We start from the raw sequence: 24,321 nt of genomic DNA, 5'->3' as shown, positions 1-24,321 counted from the left end.
CAAACTCTCTTTGGGTTCCTTGAGAGAAATAGATCTAAGTTTTCTTTCTCTTTTCTACCAAAGCCATATTTAGCCAAAGGACTGCAGAGAGCACGTTCACGTTTCACTTCTGTAATATACCACCACAAGATGAGGAGGAGGAGGTGGAGCCAGAGAAAGAAGTCAAAAAAGCTCGTCGTGTCGTTCGCCGTACGAAGACGTTAGAACTAGATACGGACTGGATCAACAGCAAGCTTAAGGTAATGCCCTGGTGTTTGCATTTTGTCCAGGGTTTTTTTTGTTTGTTTGGTGTTGTGGGTGGGGATTTACTGGATTTAGAAAAGGCAGAGGAACCAAAGATCAAATTGCCAACATCCATTGGATCATCAAAACAGCAAAAGAGTTCCAGAAAAACATCTACTTCTGCTTTATTGACTATGCCACAGGCTTTGACTGTGTGGATCACAATAAACTGTGGAAAATTCTGAAAGAGATGGGAATACCAGAACACCTTACCTGCCTCCTGAGAAATTTGTATGCAGGTCAAGAAGCAACAGTTAGAATCAGACACAGAACCACAGACTGGTTCCAAATTGGGAAAGGAGTATGTCAAGGATGTATATTATCACCCTGCTTATTTAACTTATATGCAGAGTACATCATGCGAAATGCCGGGCTGGAGGAAGCACAAGCTGGAATCAAGATTGTTGGGAGAAACATCAGTAACCTCAGATATGCAGATGACACCACCCTTATGGCAGAAAGTGAAGAGGAACTAAAAAGCCTCTTGATGAAAGTGAAAGAGGAGAGTGAGAAAGTTGGCTTAAAACTCAACATTCAGAAAACTAAGATTATGGCATCCGGTCCCATCACTTCATGGCAAATAGATGGGAAAACAGTGGAAACAGCAATAGACTATTTTCTTGGGCTCCAAAATCTGCACAGATGGTGACTGCAGCCATGAAATTAAAAGATGCTTGTTCCTTGGAAGAAAAGTTATAACCAACCTAGATAGTATATTAAAAAGTAGAGACATTACTTTACTGAGAAAGGTCTATCTAGTCAAAGCTATGGCTTTTCCAGTAGTCATGTATGGATGTGACAGTTGGACTATAAAGAAAGCTGAGCGCCAAAGAATTGATGCTTTAGAACTGTGGTGTTGGAAGAGACTCTTGAGAGTCCCTTGGACTGCAAGGAGATCCAACCAGTCCATCCTAAAGGAAATCAGTCCTGAATATTCATTGGAAGGACTGATGCTGAAGCTGAAACTCCAATACTTTGGCCACCCAGTGGGAAGAAATGACTCATTGGAAAAGACCCTGATGCTGGGAAAGATTGAAGGCAGGAAGAGAAGGGGATGACAGAGAATGAGATGGTTGGATGGCATCACTGATTCAATGGACATGAGTTTGCGCAAGCTCCGGGAGGTGGTGATAGACACGGAAGTCTGGCATGCTGCAGTCCATGGGGTCACAAAGAGTCAGACACGACTGAACAACTGAACTGAACTGGGGGTGGGGGGGCTGGGGGTGGTTCAGGTGGGACATATACACATATCCTCAGAAAGCTGTCAGGAAAAATACACAATGTGAACACAAACAAGACAAATATGTCCCATATACACGAGGCACAGCTGAGTGTGTGGTTTATCACAGATTGGCCAGGACTTTAACTGGGATCATTGTCATTGAAACACTTCTCTTTGCAGGGCCTACAGTAACCAACTGGTTGGAATTGGGAGTAGAGGAAAGTAAATCTATAATATGTAGGTCCCTCCCTTAACAAATTTAAAATCTATATCAAAAAGCAATTGCATGGTGAATGTGTATGTGAACTGTGGTACATCCATACAATGGAATATTAGTGCTGAAAAGAAATGAACTATCAAGCCATGAAAAGACATGGAGGAAACTTAAATTTGTATCACTAAGTCTAGGAAGCCAATCCAAAAAGGCTACATATTGTATGATTCCAATTAAACGACACTATGGGAAAGGCAAAACCATGGCGGCAGTAAAAAGACCCAGTGGTTGGCAGGTATCTGGGAAGAAGGATGAACAGGAGGAGCACAGCGGGCTTTCAGGGCCATGCATACATTCTGTATTGTAACGGTAGATATATGTCATTAGTACTGCTCTTTAGTCACTAAGCCGTGTCTGAGCCTTTGCCATGGACTGTAGCCCACCAGGCTCCTCCGTCCATGGGATTCTCCAGGCAAGAATACTGGAGTGGGTTGCCATTTCCCTCTCCAGGGGATCTTCCCGACCCAGGGATTGAACCTGTGTCTCCTGCGTTGCAGGTGGATTCTTTACAGCCGAGCCGCCAGGGAAGACCATATGTCATTATGTATTTGTATAAACCCACAGAATGTAGAACACCAGGAGTGAACCCCAGTGTAAACTATGGACTCTGGGTAATGGTGATATGCAGTGTAGATTCTTTGTATAAATGTACACCACGGTGTGGGATGCTGATAGTGGGGGGAGGCTGCGCATGTGTGTGGGGGTGCAGAGAATTTATGGGGAATCTCTGTATTTTCTACTCAATTTTGCTGTGACCTGCTCTAAAAAATAAAGCCTATCTGTAAAAGCCAATCACATGGTATATTTATAAAGATGGACACTATAAAGCCATGAGTGAAAACTAGTCTCAGTTAGTCACATGAGCTAGTAAGGTCCGGAGTTCAAAAAAAAAAGGCACTGAAGGGGGAAGTAGGAAGATGTGATAGACTCTCCGCTTTCTGTAAATATATACTGAGAACGTGCAGTGCCCCAGGCCCTCTTCTAGGTGCTGGAGCCACAAGGGTGAACAAACAAAGCCCTGGGAGCCAGGGAACTTACGTTTTAGTTGAGCACACAGTCAACGTGATGGAGGATGAGATGGCTGGATGGCATCACCGACTCAATGGACATGAGTTTGGGTAAACTCCAGGAATTGGTGATGGACAGGGAGGCCTGGCGTGCTGCGGTCCATGGGGTCACAGAGAGTCAGACACAACTGAGTGACTGAACAGTCAATGCACAAAATTCTGTTCAGTGCCAAGGCAGGTATTGTTAGGTGCGGCAGGAAGGCAAGCAGGATGAGAGGCTCTAGAGTTGCTGGGCTGAGAAAGGAGTAACTGTCATGCTTTTAGTGCAATTGCAGAAATGCCATTTGAGCCTAGGCAGGCACGAAAAGAGGGAGTGAGCCACTAGAGACTTGGAGGAGGAGTGTCCTAGGCAGAGCTAACACATGCAAAGGCCCTGAGGCCCCTAGCCTCAAGGATGGTGGTGAGCAAGTGAGAAAGGGATGGGAAATGAGCTCGGTGTTTAGGTCAGGTAGAGCCTTGTGGGTCCTGGTTTTATCCAAAGGATGCTGTGGAGCCACTGGAGGGGCTAGAGCAGGAGGAACATCATCTGGCTTAAGCTCTGGAAGAATCTTTCTGGCTGCTCTATGGAGAACAGGCTTAAGGGGGCAAGAGTAAAGGCAGGAAGTTCAGCTGGAAGCCAGGTATTAATGCAGGTGAGAGATGACGTGCATCTCTACTAGGCTGGTGAAGGAGGTGGTGAGAAGCTGTCTCACTGGGCGTATGTTTTAAGTAGCCCTGACTAATAACACAACCTCTGTGCTTAAGACCATTATGTATGTTTTTCTGGGTCTCACTCTCTTGAATTGTAAATGGAAGATAAGAAGACCATACTTATCCCACAAAATCGTTGGAAAAAGCTAAGTCTACATTATATGCAGAGGTGCTTTAAAAGCTGCATGATGTTACATAAATGTTAGTTTCTCATGTGTTCTCCAATTTACTAAGTGATAATACAGCTTTTTCTCACTTGCTCAGGCCAAAATTCTTAGATTCCTCCATTTGGCTTTGTGTGGTATATTTCCCAGTGAGGGAAAATGGAATGACTCTATCTCTGTGTCAGGGATTTTTCTTTGCCCGTGGCTTCTTGTTTTTAGGAAAATGTTATTCCATGACAAGTGAATTTGATGAGAGAAGAAAGTGTATCGAGAAATTCTGGCTTCGGGTGGCTTTATGAAAATAAGACCTAAAATATAAAATCCTCCCCCGTGAGCAAAATCTAGAAGCTTCTTACCAGTTCTAAGGAAGAAACCAACCATAGATGTCCTTATAAAGTGCTTTCTTTAGGGTAAAAAAAGAGAGAGAGCAGTGATTTGTAGAGTAAATGCGCAAGGTGGCTGGGAGCTTAATGGCTGGAGGTGGTGCGTTTCCAAGGATGAGCCTGCGGGCTGGGGGGCCGCAGGGACAGACTGTGGGAGTCTGGCTCCCCTTTCATTGGATAGCCTTGTGTAGGTCACTCAGTCATGTCTGACTCTTTGCAACCCCATGGACTGTAGCCCGCCAGGCTCCTCTGTTCGTGGGATTTTCCTGGCAAGAATACTGGAGCGGGTTGCCATTTCTTATTCCAGGGGATCTTCCCCATCCTAGGGATCAGGCCGGCGTCTCCTGTGTCTCCTGCATTGGCTGGCCGATTCTTTACCACTAGCGCCATCTAGTGGAGGCGCCTCTCTTAAATGGGGGAAATGATAGCGCCTCCTATAGGGTCCCTGTGTTGTAGAAGTCACATGCTGAGCGCAAACGCTGGATGTGGGGACAGAGTCAGTTACAGGATCTTCATCATCACCTGGTGAAGCGGTTCCTGGGCATTGAAGGCCACGCCCTGCGGAGTCCACAGCAGCTCATCAACCAGCTGCACCTTTTTCTTTCATTGTCTCAGATTTTGGCACTTTGCAGTGAGCTCTCTTGAGTGAAGGATTCTTCAGTCATTAAAAATAAGAGCTTGAAAACCACTGATCTAACACCTCCTCTCCTCTGAAGTCGCTCAGTCGTGTCCAACTCTTTGCGACCCCATGGACTGTAGCCTACCAGGCTCCTCCGTCCATGGGATTTTCCAGGCAAGAATACTGGCGTGGGTTGCCACTTCCTTCTCCAGGGGATCTTCTCAACCCACAGATCGAACCCAGGTCTTCTGCATTGTAAGCAGGCTTTTTACTGTCTGAGCCACACCTAGCTAGAGTAATGCAGGATAAAACATGACCGGAAAAGGCATCCTGCTACAAACACCTGGGAAATTCAAATAAAATGTAAAAAGAAAAAAAAGTCCTTTTAAATGTATAGTATTTAAATGCAGAAGTATATATGTACAGTATTTAAATCTATAGTATATAAGAGTATATTGGAGAAGGAAATGGCGATCCGCTCCAGTATTCTTGCCTGGAAAGTCCCACGAACAGAGGAGCCTGGCCGGCTATAGTCCATGGGGTAGCAAAGAGTCGGACATGACTGAGCACACATACACACATAGAAGGGTATATGAGAAAGTAAGGGAGGTAATACCGGAAACAGAAACTGGAAAACGAGAATAGTGAGAGTGACTGAGGTGTGGGAAGCAGGAGAAAAGGCTTGCCTTTTAATGTCTGATGGGGCCTCAAAGCCCCTGGAGGACACGCATCCTTCTCAGGCACAAGTGAAGTAGCTACAGTAAGTGGTGACACATTTAACCACAGAACACTTTGCAAACACTAAAGAGCTGATACCAGGACTTTCCTGGTGGTGCTGTGGCTAAGACTCCTCCTCACTGCCAATGCAGGGGACCAGTGTTCAATCCCTGGTCAGGGAACTGGATCCAACTTGCCACAAGTGAGACCCAGCACAGCCAAAGATGGAGGTGTGGGTGGGAAGCTGATACCATATGTACTCTGCTCTCTTATCCCTGCGGATTTTTTTTAGTATTTCTGTATAAATTTTTGGCTGTGTAGGGTCTTAGTTGCGGTTTGCAGGCCTAATTGCCCTGAGTCGCGTGGAATCCTAGTTCCCCGACCAGGGATCGAACCTGCCTCCCCTGCATTGGAAGGTGGGTTCTTAACCACTGGACCACCTGGGAAGGCCCAACCCTGTGGATTTTAATTGGTAATATTAACAACGTAGCCAAAAGCAACTCGTACATTTGCAAACTCAAAAACACACCTGTAAATAACTTGTGTGTCAAAGAGGAAAGCATATTGGCAATTTAAAATACTCAGAATGAAATGAAAGGTGAGTATCTACACTTGGAGGAAAGAGCTAAAATTTTGAGAGAAATGTTATAGCTTTAAATGCCTATCTTAAAGAAGAGGAGAAGAAGGTCGTGAAGAAGCAGCAAGATGGAAATCAATGAGCTCAACGTTCAATTCGAGGAATTAGAAGAAAAATACATAGTCTAACATAGAAAACCCACAGAAAGCAGCCGTATATAGAAAATAATGCTGGAAACAAAAATTGATACACTGGAAAACAAAAAAATATTAGAATGAGCAAACCAAAAGGCTGGGTCTTTGAAAAAAATGAGTGAAATAAGCAAATCTCCAGGCAAATGATCCAGAAAAAAGAAAACATATACATGCTATAAAGAATGAAGACAAAGGCATAACTAAGAGACGTGCATGTGTGCATGCTCAGTCGTGTCTGACTCTGGACTGTAGCCCTTCAGGCTCCTCTGTCCATGGGATTCTCCAGGAGAGAATACTGGAGTGGGTTGCCAATTCCTCCTCCGGGGGATCTTCCCTACCCAGGGATCAAACCCACGTCTCCTACATCTCCTGCATTGGCAGACAGATTCTTTACCACTGAGCCACCTGGGAAGCCCAACTTAGAGACAGTAGAAGGTTTTTGAAAATATTATATCACAAAATTTTATGACAAAAAATTTGAAAATTTACATAAAATAAACAATTTCCCAGAAAAATAGAATTCACTAAAACTGATTCAAACAGAGATACAATACTTGAATATACTAATGTTATCAGTGAAACTGTGCCTCCCTAGATGTTTAAATCCTAAACCCCACTGACGCAGATTATGACATTGTTTGGAAAATTGGTAATTAGTTCAGATGAGGTCGTGCTGGAGTGGGGTGGGCACCTAACCCAGTATGACTGGTGTCCTTATGAAGGACAGTGAAGGCTGAGACTCAGAGAAGATGGAGCCGGATGTCGGAACCCTGCATACACAAACCAAGAAGAGTAAGGACAGCAGGTCATCACCAAGGCTGGGACAAAGCATGGAATAGATTCTTCCTCTGAGCCTCTAGAAAGTACTGACCCTTCTGACCCCTTGATTTTAGACTTCTGGCTTCCACGGCTATGAAAGAATAAATTTCTACAATTTAAAATTGCCCAGTACTTTGCTGTGGTAGCCCTGTGAAATTAATATAACTGATAACCATTAGATTGAAATGATAGTTTAAAACCTGCACACATAAACACAGAGTGGTCCATTTCAGCTTCCTCAACACCAAGACAGGTAAACCAGGCCCCTGCGAAGGTTTCCTTCTGGAATCCCCAGCAAGTTGGTGGTGCTGATGGGTGGGGGAGTGATGGGTGGGTGGCATGCAGGAATCAGAGAGTAAATAGACCCATGTCAAGCCTTCTGGTGACAACACAGGCTTCTCTCTTCTCCCTAGGTACTTCAAGGTGATGGAAAAATAATTCTCTACCCCGATGAGATTATCTTCCAAATTCTCTTTCCTGATGGATCAGGCCAGATATAGTATCCACTGGAACACAGGGACAAATACGATGCCAGGAAAGTTTGTGTTTCCGGGCCAGGGCATGGGTTTTATTGGGGCCTGCATCGCTCTTCAGGGCTCTCTGCCTTCTGCAGGGGACCCCAAGGGACTACTTGTGCCTTAACCATCTCCCAGTTACCCATCAGGACACCTGGCTATGCTCATCCTCAGTATAAAAGAGGGCAAGTTCACGTACATCATTCTGGAAGACAGTGCAAAAACATGCATCCGGGCCTTTATCAACAACTCTGGCCATGCCACCTTCCATGATGAAAATGGAGACATCTGGTAAGCCTGGGGCATGAGTCCCAAACACCCCTCCCTGCGGAGAAGCACTGTAAGGTTTTGATTCCCAGTCTGCACAGCCGTCCTCTTTCTGGGTAAACCTTTCTCTCGCTCATTCACTTAGAATTCATCCGTCCAACCCATACGTGGGGAGCTGGGTGTCGTGATGAGCCTGTAAGACAGGTCCCTGACCTCAGATGGTGCCTCAGCCTTTTTGCACCATTGCTTCCCCTCCAGGACATAGCAGTCACAGACTCAAAAGCTGGAGTAAGCTTTGGGTTTCGTCTCCTCTCACTTAAGAATCAAACTTCACGAGAATGACCTTAGAAAGATCCAGTGCCCGCTCTGTTCCAGGTGCCGCTGAGAGAAAGGTATGGTTAGTGCACTGGAGGTACATGTCTTGTATTTTAAAAACATAACTTCTAAAAATTTCATTGTAACTAACTTGGCTGTTATGTTCCCGTTTCTGGTAATGGTAGGGAACCTCATCTTACCCATTCAAGGTAATTCAGTCACTTTAGAACTTTTCTCCATCTCTTTGGTGTAAGAACTCTGTCTTTTCAGGATTTCTCCCTTGCCTTCTGTTCTAGTGGTCACAGAGTGGAGAATGCCTAGTCTCTTGAGCCAACTTTATACTTCTTGATAGTTAAGGCCAAATTTTAATTCCAAAGAAATATTTTCACCCTCCAGGCCTTGGTTTTTAGGAATATTTTCCCTGTTATGAGGTTTTCAACACCATTTGCTAGTTGACTACTTTCTTCTCAGGTGTATCTGCTCTTCCTGGAGGGCCATTTGTATAGAAATTGATGTCTATAATATTACAAAGCTACAGTAATTAAAACGGTGTGGTCCTGGCACAAAAGCAGACATATGGATCATTGGGACTGAACAGAGAGCCCAGAAATAAACCCACACATCTACAATTAATCTTCAACAAGGGAGGCAAGACTATACAATGGAGAAAAGACAGTCTATTCAGCGAGTGGTGTTGGAAAAGCTGGACAGCCTCATATAAATCAACGAAGTTAGAACACACCATCACATCATATACAAAGATAAACTCAAAATGTTTTAAAGACCTAAATATAAGACATGACACCACAAAATTCCTGGAAGAGAACATAGGCAATATCTTCTCTGACATAAATCATCACAATATTTTCTTAGATCAGTCTCCCAAGGCAAAAGAAATTAAAGAAAAAATTAACAAATGGGGCCTAATAAAACTTGAAAGCTTTTACACAGCAAAGGAAACCATAAACAAAATGAAAAGACAATCCATGGACTGGGAGAAAATATTTACAAATGATGCAACCAACAAGAGTTTAGTTTCCAAAATATACAAACAGCTCATGTAATTTAATATTGGAAAAAAAAAAAAACAACCTAACCAAAAAAAAAAAAAAAAAAGGGCAGAAGCCTTAAACAGACATTTCAAAGAAGATCTACAGAAGGATAATAGGCACATGAAAAGATGCTCAACATCACTTATTATTAGAGAAATGCAAATCAAAAGTACAGTGAGATATCACCTCACATCAGTCAGAATAGCCATCATTAAAAAGTCTACAAATAATAAAAGCTGGAGAGGGTGTGGAGAAAAGGGAACCTCCTACATTGTCGGTGGGGATATAAACTGGTGCAGCCATGATGGAAAACAGTATGGAGGTTCCTAAAAAACGAAAAATAGAGCTACCGTATGATCCAGCAGTCCCACTCCTGGTCATATGTCCAGAAAAGGTGAAAAACCTAATCCAAAAAGAAGTCCATCAACAGATGAATGGATAAAGATGTAGTGTGTGTGTGTGTGTGTGTGTGTGTATGTGTGTATATATATACAGTGGAATATTACTCAACCATAGAAGAGAATGAAGTAATTCCATTTGCAGCAACATGGATGGACCTAGAGATTATCATACTAAGTCAGAGAAAGACAAATATATATCACTTATATGTGAATTCTAAAAAAATAATACAAGTGAATTTATGTACAAAACAGAAACATACTCACAGACAGAGAGAACAAACTTATGGTTGCCAAAGGGGAAAGGGTAGAAGGAGGACAGATTAAGAATATGGTATTAACAGATACACACTGCTATATATAAAATAAACAACAAGGATGTACTGTACAGCACAAGGAACTAATATCTCGTAATAACCTGTGATGGAAAAGAATCTGTATATAAAACTGAGTCACTTTGCTATATATATACCTGAAACTAACACAATATTCTTTTAATTTAATTGGAGGCTAATTACTTTACAATATTATAGTGGGTTTTGCCATACATTGACATGAATCTGCCATGGGTGTCCATGTGTCCCCCATCCTGAACCCCCCTCACCTCCCTCCCCATCCCATCCCTCCCTCAGCGTCATCCCAGTGCATCAGCCCCAAGCACCGTCTCATGCATCAAACCTGGACTGGTTTTGATGCCAAAACAAATCTGTTTTACATATGGTAATATATATGTTCCAATGCTATTCTCTCAAATCATCCCACCCTCACCTTCTCCCACAGAGTCCAAAAGACTGTTCTATACATGTGTGTCTCTTTTGCTGTCTCACACATAGGGTCATCAATACCATCTTTGTAAATTCCATATATATGCATTAATATACTGTATTGGTGTTTTTCTTTCTGACTTACTTCACTCTGTATAATAGGCTCCAGTTTCATCCACCTCATTAGAACTGATTCAAATGTATTCTTTTTAATGGCTGAGTAATACTCCATTGTGTATATGTACCACAGCTTCCTTATCCATTCGTCTGCTGATGGACATCTAGGTTGCTTCCATGTCCTGGCTATCATAAGCAGTGCTGCAATGAACGTTGGGGTACACGTGTCTCTTTCAATTCTGGTTTCCTCAGTGTAACACAAATATTTTAAATCAATGGTATGTCAACAAGAAAAGTGTTTTTAAAAGAAAGACTTTGCTGTCTTAAAGTGAGAAGAAAGCACTGCATACAAGAAGCACCAAGGAATGGGGCCAAGAAACTTTATCTCCAACAGTATCTGCTACACACAGTAGGGGCTCTTCTCCTAAATATCGTTAAATATTGGAAACAAGAGACCATGAGGAAAATCCGCTTTTATTTTCTTGATAAGGAAACTTCAGTTCAGTCGCTCAGTCATGTCCGACTCTTTGCAACCCCATGAATCGCAGCACACCAGGCCTCCCTGTCCATCACCAACTCCTGGATTTCACCCAAACTCATGCCCATTGAGTCAGTGATGCCATCCAGCCATCTCATCCTCTGCCGTCCCCTTCTCCTCCTGCCCCCAATCCCTCCCAGCATCAGAGTCTTTTCCAATGAGTCAACTCTTCGCTTGAGGTGGCCAAAGTACTGGAGTTTCAGCCTTAGCATCAGTCCTTCCAATGAACACCCAGGATGGTCTCCTTTAGGATGGACTGGTTGGATCTCCTTGCAGTCCAAGGGACTCGCAAGAGTCTTCTCCAGTACCACAGTTCAAAAGCATCAATTCTTTGGCGCTCAGCTTTCTTCACAGTCCAGCTCTCACATCCACACATGACCACTGGAAAAACCATAGCCTTGACTAGACAGACCTTTGTTGGCAAAGTAATATCTCTGCTTTTTAATGTGCTGTCTAGGTCAGTCATAACTTTCCTTTCAAGGAGTAAGCATCTTTTAATTTCATGGCTGCAATCACCATCTGTAGTGATTTTGGAGCTCCAAAAAATAAAGTCTGACACTGTTTCCACTGTTTCCCCATCTATTTCCCATGAATACCAGACCACCTGACCTGCCTCTTGAGAAACCTTTATGCAGATCAGGAAGCAACAGTTAGAACTGAACATGGAACAACAGACTGGTTCCAAATAGGAAAAGGAGTCCGTCAAGGCTGTATATTGTCACCCTGCTTATTTAACTTCTATGCAGAGTACATCATGAGAAACGCTGGGCTGGAAGAAGCACAAGCTGGAATCAAGATTGCTGGGAGAAATATCAATAACCTCAGATATGCAGATGACACCACCCTTATGCAGAAAGTGAAGAGGAACTAAAAAGCCTCTTGATGAAAGTGAAAGAGGAGGGTGAAAAAGTTGGCTTAAAGCTCAACATTCAGAAAACTAAGATCATGGCATCCAGTCCCATCACTTCATGGCAAATAGATGGGGAAACAGTGGAAACAGTGGCTGACTTTATTTTTTTAACTTGGGTGCAGAAAAAATGATGAGTCGTTTGCCCCGAGTCATACATAAAGTCCCAGGAAAGAGGTTTTATGGAATTTTTGACTCGGCTTGAACTAAAGCAGTATTTTCAATGATCAAATAAAGTTTGCAAGAGAAAGCACATCTTAGGGCAGCACACCCAAACCCAGGGGGAATGGCGGTGCTGAGAGCTGGGGAAAGGCTGTTCCCTGCCCCCTACCTCAAGATTCCGATTCTGCCCATCTGGGGCGGGGCTGGAGAGGGGCCTTCTCTGTACAGGTGCTTCATCCTCACAGATACCCCATGAGCAACATACTGTTATTATCTGCATTTTACCACTGAAGCTGAGGTACAGAGAGTTTAAGTAACTGGCCCAGAGTCACACAGCTTGCAAGTGACCAAGTCAGGCTATGAACCTAGAAAGTCTGACTCCAGAGTCCGGGTTGTTTTGTCTTTTTTTGTTGTTTGTTTTTTTAATTGGAGGATAATTGCTTTACAAAAGTCTAGGTTTTTTTCTAATTCATTACACGCATCACAGCTTCTCGGCTAGGTGAAGAGGGGTGGGGTCGACAGGCTGGGCTCAACGGTGAAGGGACTTAATAGTTTGCACTTGGCTCAATGGGAGTGGGAAGCAACAGGACACCTAGTGTTGGGGACTGACCAGAAGGTGACCGAGGCTGCCCTGAGCAGGTCTGAGCTGGCCTCTCCCTCTGAGCCGAACTTAAAGGCCCCTGGACAGCTTGGATGAGGCCTGGCAGGTGATCTGAGTGACCCAGGCTGCCCCAAAGCCCGCCTTCTCCTGACTAGCCCAGGGCTCAGATTCTCTCCCCTTCTGTGTTCAGTTCCCGAGAAAACCTTCTGCACCGGTTCTCAGGACAGACCGGTGGGATGTGAAAAGCAGAAGCCAGGGCAGACAGATATATGATGGGCTTGAAATGCCAGGAGAGGATGCTCGCAGGAGAGCAGGGCTTGAGCTGGGAGAGGGAGGAACCCACCAGTCCACACTCACCCACGGCTGGTTACGCGGGCACCAGGCGCTGTGCGGGGACAGCATCTGCCCGGGAGCCACACGGATGGGGACCCTGCACTCCGGACTTCCAATTATGTTTCCATATTAGTGGGAAGGACGGATGATAAGCAAGGATGGCCGATTCTCATTATTCAAGATAGTTCAGTTCTGTCAAGTCTCCAGGACATGAACTAGCAAACGCTGAACCGTTGCTTCCAGGGAAAGGATGCCTGTATACACGTTACATCGAGTCACAAACGTGCACAGGGCAGAATTTGAGTTGCCTGGTGCGCACGTTCCCAGCTGCTCTGCTTTCTTGACGCAGCTCTTAACACGGGAAACAGGGGATGGAGCAGGGAGGGGAAGGGCAGGTGGTGCTGGGAAGTCCAGCCCTGGGGCTGGTGGGAGCCAGGATGGGGTGTTTCTAGGACGTGAGCGTATCCATGTGTGTGCTGCTGCGGTGCTTGCCCAGTCATGTCTGACTCTTTTACGACCTCATGAATTTAGCCCGCCAGGCTCCTCTGTCCATGGGATTCTCCAGGCAAGAATACTGGCGTGGGTTGCCATTTCCTCCTCCAGGGGATCTTCCCGACCCAGGGATCGAACCTGCGTCTGCTGCGTCTCCTGCATTGGCAGGCAGGTTCTTTACCACTGAGCCACGTGGGAAGTCCCCATAATGTATATACACACACCTCTTTCCCTGGGGAGCAATGGTTTACTATTTGCGAACTCCGTGTTTGAGGCAACTTTATGGAATCTAATTATAGCAAATAATGAGAATTAACGTGTATTAGTAAATTATACGAAGAAACCTAACTAAGGCTGAATTGTCATACTGGGACCCAGAGGGGCTGGTCAAGGAGGGCTTCTCGGAGGAGGTGACATTTAAGCCAAGACTTAGAACCCACTGTACCACACAGGCTGGAAGAACACTTTCTCCAGGGAGAGGGAACAGCATGGCAAAGCCTTGAGGAGGTCAAAAGCACACATGACCCGGAACTGAAAGGAGCGACTGGGTGTGAGGGGCTAGGGGCAGGCCTTGGCTGAGGGGCTGCACCTAGTCTGGGTTCTGGGGGCAGAGGCTGGGCCAGGCGGGAGCTGGGGAAGGGCAGGCCTGCATTGCAGGGGGAGGCCACGCCCCCCAGCCCCTCCCACCCCGGGCCCAGCATTGCGGCTGCCTGATGCCTTCTTGGTCTAGGTTGAGCCTGAGCCAAAACCTGGGCTACTACTTCACCAAAGATGAGTACCAGAAGGCCTGGAACTGGTGGGATCTCAGCCTCCACGTGCACGCGCCCCCCATCCAGCCCATCTCCCTGAAAATCAACCAGTACATTGAGGTGCAGATCAGGAGCCAGGACAAGATCATCTTCCACTTCACCCACCACAAGAAGCACATTTGCTTAAACCTGGGCACCAAGTACAAGGTTCGGCCCCAACTCCCCACCTTGCCTGCCAGGCGGGAACCACCTGCTCCTGGCCACTGCGGGTTGGGGGTGGTCCACGCCCTGGCCTCCGGGCTATGTTCTGCCTCAGCCCAGCCCCTAGGGAAATGAGACCAGCTTCAGGGACCGATGTGTGACCATGTACAAAGGCCGTCATTTCCTAGAGGGGTGGGATGTGGAGGGTGGGAGGGAAGTTCAAGAGGGAGGGGACACTGACAGCCAATTCACGTTGTATGGCAGAAGCCAACACGACGTATGTAAACAAAGAGGCAATCAGCTAACATCCAAACACCCTGAGATTCAGAGTTGAGGAAACTGACATCCTCATCCTGGACAGGCCCCAGGGGAGCCCCAGATGGAGGTGGGGCTCACGGGCAGACATTGGCCCCCTGGCTGTGGCAGGGCTGTCTCCTGCTGCACTAGGGAGTCCGTGGGGAGCAGCCAGATGCCCCCAGGAGGGCACAGCCTTTGGTTTGGGGTCAGGTTGGCATGTGGCCTCAGCCCAATCACCGTAGCCTGTGTGTCCAGAGGCACAGGTCAAGTGTCTTGGGGAAGCAGAAGAAACGTCACTGGTGGCAGGACTGGGCACTCAGGTTTGCCCTGGAGAGACTCGGTCCTGGAAGGGTCCAAGAAGACTCTGCCCACAGGGTCCCAGTCCTGCTGTGGGGGGCATGTGGTATCCGGGCAACATTAATCCTCACCCCGCCTTCTGTGAATTCCCCCAGTACATTACCCTGGAGGTGCTGAGCGAAATGAGAAAGAAATCAGTTCTGGAGATGGAAGTCAGCCCCACGGCTCAGAAGATCCAGATCCTTCTGGGGAAAATGAGTAGGATCCTGAGGCTGTTGACCATCCCCGACTTGGAAAACTTCATTTGGTGCGTCAAGATCTTGCCAACAAGGCGACACAGGTCCGAGCAGGAGCTCGCTCCCGCCAAGCTCAAGCCATCACCCAGTTGTCCCAGAGGGGCTTTGGCAGGTGCTGGATGTCTGGGGGAGGTGGAGTTGTCAAAAGCCCCAAGGAAACCCCCAAAGCCCTAAGCTGTATCTCATGAGAGCTGGTTTGTAATTTGGTACCTACCACAGCTCCTTGGTTTGGTGGGGCAGAGTTCTGGGGGGTGGGGGGCAGAGACAGGACTGACAGCATCTGTGGCTGGGCACAGAAGACTTAAGCATGTGCCCTGAGGGTATCAGAGGCAAATTGTTTCAGAGAATACATGTCAACACCTGTCCCGCTGGCTTCTACTGGTCATTTGAATGCAGAAGTTCTTTCTAGTCCTTGGGTTGACTCAAGACACAGACTATCTCAAAGCCTAGCTCCACCCATTGTTGACTGTGTGACCTTGGGCATGTAGTTTCCTCCCTCGGTTTCCTCACCTGTAAAATGGGTCTAGAAACAGTAGCCTCACAAACACCCCCTCTTCTGCCCCTGCCAAGTCAGAGGGACACTCACTCAGTAAAGCAGCACCAGCCTGCAGCCAGTCCCTCAACTGGGGGAGGGAAGCCCAAAAGGACCCACAATCAAAGCCTCTTCAATCTCTGGGCCCCTTTTGGTCACTGGTAACAGTTACCAACTCGAGTAGATAAAGCGAAATGGGAAACGTGTGATCTGGGTGGAAGATGCAGTGGGTCTCCGGTCCAGAAAGGACTGGTGCGTGGGAGGCCTCCAGAGCCAGGACTATCATTCTCAGCTCAGTGACACTCGTCTTATTCCAAAGACGCGCTTTCTAGGCATCTCAGTTTGTGTGGCTTTGTCTCCTGATCTTTCTCAAAGACTCCAGTGGTCTCTGATTGGCCTGGCTTGATTAGGTCACTCTTGGTTCAATCCAGTGTGGTAGGGAGGGCGGGGTTATGTCTTCTAACCATAGCTCCTAGTTGATGTCAAGCATGGGGAGGGGCAGTCGTTTCTAGAAAAGGGGGGTTTGGGAGCTGAGGGTCCTGTACAGCATGCCTTTTCTACATCCCTGAGACACTGCAGACCTTCCAGAAGGACCCCAACTGCAGCCTGAACCAAAAGAGTGTGGGAAACCCCTTCTTCCTTGCTCAGCCTAGCAACTAGCCAATCCCTGCTGTGAACAGACACACAAGCCCTACTTTTGCAGCTGGGCTCTCCTGCCTCCAAACCCTCACCAAAGTCCCATCCTCACTCCAAACCCAGACAACTGTGCGCCTGGGGTGGGTCCGGGGTGGTCGGGCTGGTAGCAGCGGGCCCTACCGGCCACTTCCCCTCTGACTCTCACATCTTATTGGCACGTAGCATCACCAGCTACTACTACAGTTACTTTGCTGCCAGGCGGTGAGCCACAAACGCTGCCAGTGACCACTGTGGGGAGCAAAGCATCACAGGCCAACCTCCACATTTACGGAGCTTGTTGGTTTACACCTTTGCTGGGTGTGGGCAGGGGCCCCTTCTCTTACCAGGCGCTGGAGACAGAAGCTCCGGGGTCGAGTCTCAGCAGCAAATAAATCCTCCAGGCCTGCCCACATCTCAAAGCCCCGACGTTTCTCCAACATGTGCCCTGGAAGCCGATGGTCCTGGTGGGGGTCTTGGCACCGCCACATGCCAGCTGTGCGACCTCAACCAACGCAGGGAGCCCCTCTGGGACTCCATTCCCTCCTCTGTAACAGGAGGACAACCACAGAACACAGCTCGCAGGTAGAGGATGAGAACAGATGGTGTTGGGGAAGTGCTCGGCGTGGGGCTTCCCAGCTGTGAGCACTTAGGATCATCAGCCAGTGCCTCCCCTGGTCCTGCTCCTTCCAAGAAACCCAAAAGCGTGACTCACCCCATTAATGCAGAGATTGTCAACAGGTGGCCTCAAAGAGGCCTTGGGTTTGGTCAGCTCCCTGTTTTAAAATATTCTGACTTCCCTGCTGGTCCAGTGGCTAAGACTTTGCACTCCCGATGCAGGGGTCCCGGGTTCTATCTCTGGTCAGAGAACAAGATCCCGCATGCTGCTACTAAAGATCCCGTGTGCCGCAACTAAGACCCAGCACAGCCCAGCAGATAAATAAATATCTCTTCAAAATCTTTAGGGACTTCCCTGGGTGGTCCAGTGGCTAGGACTCCGAGCTCCCAACGCTGGGGTTCCTGGGTTCAGTCCCTGGTCTGGGAACTGGGTCAAACATGCTGCAACTAAGACCCAGAACAGCCAAATAATTGAATAATAAATATTAAAAAAAATCTTTAACCATTAAAATATCTTGTTGCCAGCACTTACTTAGATGCAATATTTCACAGAGATTTTTTGCATTTCTAACTTCTCTTGCAGCTGTTGCTCTGTGTGAGTGTTATCATGGACCAGACAGAATAACCCAGCAGCCAGGGACCACTTCATAAGGAAAAGTGAGGCCCCTAACCGATGAAGAATGTAGTGAAAGCAGCTAGCTAGGTGACCGGGAACTAGAAAAACCCAGCCCCCACCCTCTGTGTTAGCTTGCTAGAGCTGCTGTAGCAAAGGACAACACGCTGGGTGGCTTACACAACAGAAACTGATCGTCTCAGGTCTGGAAGTCGGAAGTCCAAGATCAAGGGTGTGGAAAGAATGTAGCCCAGGCCCACCTCCCAGCTTCTAGGAGTTCCTTTGTCTCTGGCAGTCTTCATATGGCCTTCTCCCTGTGTGCGCACCTCTGGATCAAATTTCCCCTTTCCAGGGACTTCCCTGATGGCCCACTGGTTAAGAATCAGCCTTGCAACGCACAGGATGTGGGTTCGACCCCTGGTCTGGGAACTAAGATCCCACATGCCAAGGAGCAACTAATAAGCCTGTGAGCTACAACTAGATAGCCCGCGAGCTGCAACTAAGAGTCGTCACAGCCAAGTAAATGTTTGTTTAATTTCCCCTTTTTATAGGACCACCAGTCATGCTGGATAAGGGACCTGCCTCTTTACAGTGTCTTAGCCAACTACATCTGCAACAACAAGCTGGTTCACAGACACTTGCTGCTTGGGTAGCAGGAGAACTCACGAGACAGCAAGTGCCCCCTGACCTCCCCACACCTCCCGCCCCACACCACTGCCCGGGGCAGTGTAGGAGGAAAAACCCCCTCCCCCGTGCCTGGCGGCACAGCATCAGCACGCTACAGAGCCTCACTCTGCACCAGCTGGCGGTGGAGAAATGTTCTCTGGGCCCGGCTCCAGAATCTCAAAGCAGGGCCAAAAGGGGGTGGATTTGGAGGTGAGAGGCACTCCATGGATACTGACACAGAGGATCTTCCTTCTCCCTGCTCCAGCATTAATGAAGCATGGAGAATCACACACACACACACAAAGTCAGCTTGGCCAAGACGGAAGCAGCTGCAATCATGCCAAGGCCAGGACACTGCCAAGGCAGTGCACCAACACTTCCTGCTTTGGAAACAACGACAAAACCTCTGCACCTCTAAAGCTTCCTCTTCTCATTCCTCTGGTCCTCCGGCTTCTGGTCTGTCCCCCATACCCACATTTCCTTCCAATAGCCCTTTCCTGCTCCAGTCAGACATGATGCATTCTGATGCTTACACTCCAGGACCCTGATGGATACAGAGCATGAGCAGTAAGGAGATGGGGCTGGACACATAGATGCGCAGGGGTCTGAACAGCCTGCGTGCTGTCAGGAGTTGTACGCAAAGGGAAAGGAGAGCGTTAGTAAGCCTAGGTTCTTGTAGTAAAAATACCTCAATATTCCCAGCAAGGAATATTGAAAATGAGGGTCTTGACTCAGGGCAATGGCACTGTAAATAGAGGAGGGGAGGGAATAAAGGAGGGGGGAAGGAGGGGTAGAGGACAGGCAGGACTCGGTAGGAATGGGATGGGGAAGGGAAGGCTATGTGACTTGGGTCCACGGGGATTCTTTCAACCCGTACTTACTGAGCATCTACTGCAGGATCTGTTCTAGGCACCAGGTACAAAGCTGTCAACAGAGCAGCTTACAACCTGCAGTGCGGAAGACAGACAATAAACTAGCAAAAGACACCATTTGTTGGTATGAAAACAGGTGAGGGAACAGCAAGTGCTGGAGATTGGGGGTTGCTGTGTATATCCCAGGGTTCTGCAACTCCACCACTCTCCACATTGGATAACTGTGCGTTGTAGGACGCTGGCCTATGCATCATAAAATATTTGGCCATTCTAGTTGCTTCTCCAGCTACTAATAGAAACCAATGAAACCTCTACCCCTGTGCACACATACACACCAGTCACGACAACCAAGAACGTCTTTCGATGTTGCCTAATGTGTTCTTGGTGGCAGGGGCAGGGGTCATCTTATTGAGAACTACTGTTGTAGATCGTGTTTGGGTTTTCTGTTTTGTTGTTTGATGCCCCAGCACATGTCTGTCTTGGCAAATGTCCCATATACTTGAGAAGAATGTATTCTGCAACAGTTGAGTATTCTGAATTAAGCAATGAGGAGACGCAGGGACATCGACTCTGGTCCATTCTATAACTAACCTGGTGGTGGTTTAGTCACTAAGTCGTGTCCAACTCTTGAGATAGATTTATTAAAAAAAAAAGTCAATGCCAATGCCATGAAAACAAGCAAACAGAAACCTTAAGAATTTCTACATTAAAAGAGACTAAAGACATGTAACCACCAAGTAACACATAAGCACTTGGGTAAGAAAAAGCTATGAAACATTTTGGGTAACAATTGAGCAAAGTGAAATATGGACTACATAGGAGATACTACTGATTTTTTGAAGTGTGATATTGGTATTAGGGTTATGTAGGAGACTGTGCCTACTGTTTGGAGATGGATGCTTAAGTATTTAGGGGTAAAATGTCATGATGCCTGCAACTTACTTTCAAATAGTTCAGCAAATGAACGTGAAAGTCGCCCAATCATGTCTGACTCTTTGCGACCTGACCCCATGGACTATACAGTCCATGGAATTCTCCAGGCCCGAATACTGGAGTGGGTAGCCTTTCCCTTCTCCAGGGGATATTCCCAACCCAGGGATCTTATCTGTAAACTGAGATGAGACTATGCCTATCTGTAAACACTGAGGGCAGGAGGCGAAGGGGACGACAGAGGATGAGGTGGTTGGATGGCATCACTGACTCAATGGACGTGAGTTTGAGCAAGCTCCGGGAGATGGTGGACAGAGAAGCCTGGCGTGCTGCAGTTCCTGGGGTCACAAAGAGTTGGACCCGAGTCAGTGAATGAACAGTAACAAACACCACTAATAACTGATAATTAAACCTTACCCGACTGGAATTCCCTGGTGGTTCAGCTGTTAGGTACTTTCACTGCCAGGGCCCAGGTTCAATCCTTGTTCAGGGAACTAAGATTCTGCAAGCCACATAGCACAACCAAAATAAAAAAGTAAAACTCACCTGATTAAAAGTGTAAAAGAGCCCAATATTGTAAGAAAAATTACTTAGAATATACATAGAAAAAATCTGGAAGCAATATGCAAACATTTAACAGCAGTTTACCTTTCAAGTTTCATTTACCAAACTCACATTTTATGTTAAAATTCAAACACTGTAGAAATGTCTAATAGTGAACATATTTTAACTGGGAATGGTTTTTAAAATCCCAAATGTATTTATTGGATGACTATGTAACAGATGCCCCTTTACCACGTGTCCAGCAGCTGCCTCCTTTCCAGGGGGCTGAGGGGGAGCAGACAGACAAGCTGGGGAAGAACCACCACTAGAAGAAAGTGCTCCCGAGAGGAAGCAATGAAGCTCCTGCTTTCTGAGAAGCAGCCTTCCCACCACCAATACCCGCAGGCTCCTCTGACAAACGGCCTCTTTTTAAAAACTAAGGCTGACTACTCTTTGTTCCTTCTTAACAGCAGAGAAGAATTTAGATAGGGGGTTGTAAAAATACAAGGCTTGTTTTTCTTCTGACTTCAATAATGCTAAAGTTCAACACAACTATATGTGCTGATGGTACTCTGGAAATTGGCGGTTTTGCAAATGAAGAAAAATTATCTTTCAATTAATGAGGCATTAAATGTTTCAAAAATGTCTTTCCACAATAATCATCTTGCCAAAAGAACCCACACAATACCAGTAAAATGGGGGAAATGGGAGTAACACTGATGGAGAGTACCACCATTGGCTTGTGATACGTGTTACTGTTCCGCAAGATGGACCACTGGGAGAAATCCAGTCCAGGTACACAGGCTCGGTCTATATGATTTCTCACAACCGTGTGTGAATCAACAATAAAAATCTTAATTAAAAAAATTCTTTTAAAAGGATCCACACACACACTCATGAGGACAAAGTAGGAAGCAAAAATCTTTATTTCTGAAAAAATTCACATTTATTAAAAACAGCAATTTCTAGCCAAATAATATAAAGCATTTTAAATTAATTATTTGAAAGTATGTACACTCTTTGTATAAGTGAACACTTTAAACTGTACAGATTTAAACAAACAGTCATTTAGCAAACAGGTTGGATCGCTATTACCTACTCAGTAAGGTGTTTGAGTGTTTCAGAAATAAAAGATTCAAAGCACAAGAATGAGTGCCATCAAATATTTTTATCCTGAAGAACATCCTCTGCTCTGTACATCAAATGAAATCAGCCATAGTACTGTACAATAATCATGCCCTCATTTCTTTGGAAAGGCTATTTAAAAATCAAATGTACATATAATATACAAAACTGGATATTTTACAGTTTATTTCATTAAACACATATTTAAAATAGTAAGTAGAAGTGAGTAGAATCTTCCTAATTCATTCATTTCCTATCAAAGAATGAATATGGCCCCTCTTTACCTTCTACCTTCCCAAAATATACAGAGTACTAAGGTCTATCAAGCAACATCCATCACCAAGTTACACTGAGGTGAAAAGCAAGTGACCCTTTAAAATGACAGACATCGGGGTGTGTAAACTGTCCACATGTGGCAGGAGTCTACTTGAAGTGGATGAAGAATATAGTCTCACAGAGTGCGGTCTGCTGGCTACGTTCCAGAGCCCTTGTTAGCGTTCTCTCTCTAAACTAGTGTCTGAGTAACTCAAAATTCACTGTGAACCAAAAAGCAGGTGACATTTACTGTAACATCAGAGGCAAAACCAATTCAATCAGGAAACAGGTATTTGTAGGCAAACTCAAGAGATGTGCGTGATTAATCTGATGATCCCTGATATCAGGCAGTCCATTTCAAGGCATGGGCGGTCTTCACCAGTTTGTAAGTAAACTGTATTCTGCTGTTGCAGGCTGCAGATCCACAAGGCTGGCCCGCGGCACAGCCGCTGTGAATGTTCGGGACATAAAAAGTGCTCGCTTTTCAAAGAACTACGGAAATGGAAGGCAATGTGCAGAAAGCTGGTAACCCTAAGCATCGTGCATGCAACCTGCTATTCATCAGGCTTCCTGGCCGCCTCAGTGTGGCAGCCTAAAGATGCCCTAATTGGTACCTCCCCCTCACAAACACTGCCCACTGTACCATGAAGATTCTCATTAAAGATACGCATGTATCCACCACGAGGAGGCTGCAGCCCCGGCCTGCTCTGAATGCTCTGTACCAAAGCCATTCACAGTACAGGTTCTGGGACCTTACACGAGGCCCTTGCATTTTGAAACTACCTCACATCAAACACGCAGAAAGAGAACACCCTGAATCCCCTGGAAAGCAGGACGTCTCAGAAGCAGCCAATCTACTCCAAACTAAACTTCAAAGCGAGAGGAGAAACATTATAAATAGAGTGTAGAAATAACATTTCTGGAAGTAAAAAAAAAAAAAAAATAGTACTGTGGAATGCTCAGTGGTTAAAAGGACTGCAGTGTTTTTTGCTCTAACAAACCTTACTCTCAGAAGTTTCCTAATTAGCTGTATTTCCATAAAGCTCTTTGCGGTATTTACTGTAACCTATTTTCACGGCATCTTTCTTAAGAACCATTTCCCTGTGTGCCTGCCACAAGTTTCTCCCCTTAAAAACTTACACTGCTTGTGACCATTTAAGTGAGGCAGTTATCAGCGCTCATAAACTATATAGCTTATCTTTGGCATTTTGATGTTTTTAAAAGGGAAACACAAATCATTGCCACTTTGCTTCCATTTCGTTCTGTGCTCAGCCCTGAGCGGCGGCCGTGTGGTTCTGGGGACGTCCCTCGTCCAATTCCCCGGTGTCCTGCAGCCTCTGGACCTGGCAGCCCGTTCCTGCCAGCTGGCCATCCATACGCACAGCCCAATGGGCCAAGTTATTTAGAAACGGACAGTAGGAGGTTCAGCTGAAAAGCAGAGAAAGGCTGTGTTAGTTCCACTGTGCAACACCGTACTCAAGAAAAGGTGTTCAGGTTCTCACAACCAGAACAATAGGGCAAGTCTAAAATTTTTAAGAGACCAATAAACCCAGCTGTAAAGTAGAACCTGGACCCGTGATGGTCTGACTCCCGAAGCAGCCCCTGGGGCACTGCGCATCGTGGGGTCCTGTGAGGAGGTACGGCCAAACCTGGACCCTTAACTCGTTCAGAATCCGATGAGGAAGACAGAAAAAAACTAGACACCAACGCTGACAAAAAACAGAAGTAGCTCTCAGTTCAGTTCAGTTCAGTCGCTCAGTCGTGTCCGACTCTTTGCAATCCATGAATCACAGCACGCCAGGCCTCCCTGTCCATCACCAACTCCTGGAGTTTACTCAGACTCACGTCCATCGAGTCAGTGATGCCATCCAGCCATCTCATCCTCTGTCGTCCCCTTCTCCTCCTGCCCCCAATCCCTCCCAGCATCAGTCTTTTCCAGTGAGTCAACTCTTCACATGAGGTGGCCAAAGTACTGGAGTTTCAGCTTTAGCATCATTCCTTTCAAAGAAATCCCAGGACTGGTCTCCTTTAGGATGGACTGGTTGGATCTCCTTGCAGTCCATGGGACTCTCAAGAGTCTTCTCCAACACCACAGTTCAAAAGCATCAATTCTTCGGTGCTCA

At 46.3% G+C, this 24,321-nt stretch overlaps 3 protein-coding genes across 8 annotated transcripts in view; 1 reads left to right on the top strand and 2 right to left on the bottom strand.

The window, feature by feature from the left end:
- Positions 1–15,677, top strand: part of ERICH6B (glutamate rich 6B) — a 42,964-nt gene extending 27,287 nt beyond the window's left edge. The window contains 5 exon segments of the mRNA XM_086328761.1: positions 64–239; positions 7,425–7,510; positions 7,665–7,817; positions 14,203–14,428; positions 15,172–15,677. Coding sequence (XP_086184887.1) covers positions 64–239; positions 7,425–7,510; positions 7,665–7,817; positions 14,203–14,428; positions 15,172–15,486 — 956 coding nt within the window. The 3' untranslated portion in view covers positions 15,487–15,677.
- CBY2 (chibby family member 2) overlaps positions 1–17,538 on the bottom strand; it is a 135,378-nt gene extending 117,840 nt beyond the window's left edge. For 2 of the 3 annotated variants that reach the window (XM_086328912.1, XM_086328911.1), the window contains exon 1: positions 16,864–17,538. Coding sequence is in view for 1 of the 3 variants with exons in the window: in XM_086328911.1 (XP_086185037.1) it covers positions 16,864–17,007 (144 nt within the window). In the remaining 2 variants the exon portion in view is untranslated. Of the gene's footprint in view, positions 1–15,187; positions 15,436–16,863 lie in introns of those variants that run through there. The other variant, XR_015137881.1, reaches the window with a different exon arrangement.
- Positions 17,539–21,666: 4,128 nt separating this feature from the next.
- Positions 21,667–24,321, bottom strand: part of COG3 (component of oligomeric golgi complex 3) — a 61,338-nt gene continuing 58,683 nt past the window's right edge. For all 4 annotated transcript variants that reach the window (XM_086328903.1, XM_086328906.1, XM_086328905.1 and 1 more), the window contains exon 23: positions 21,667–23,626. In XM_086328903.1, coding sequence (XP_086185029.1) covers positions 23,597–23,626 — 30 coding nt within the window. In that variant the 3' untranslated portion in view covers positions 21,667–23,596. The remainder of the gene's footprint in view (positions 23,627–24,321) is intronic.

Source organism: Bos grunniens, chromosome 12 (assembly GCF_055505025.1).
Source record: "Bos grunniens cultivar Pamir isolate PY7600 chromosome 12, Bosgru_T2T1.0, whole genome shotgun sequence".
Classification (NCBI taxonomy): domain Eukaryota; kingdom Metazoa; phylum Chordata; class Mammalia; order Artiodactyla; family Bovidae; genus Bos; species Bos grunniens.
This window is presented reverse-complemented; position numbering and strand designations above follow the sequence as displayed.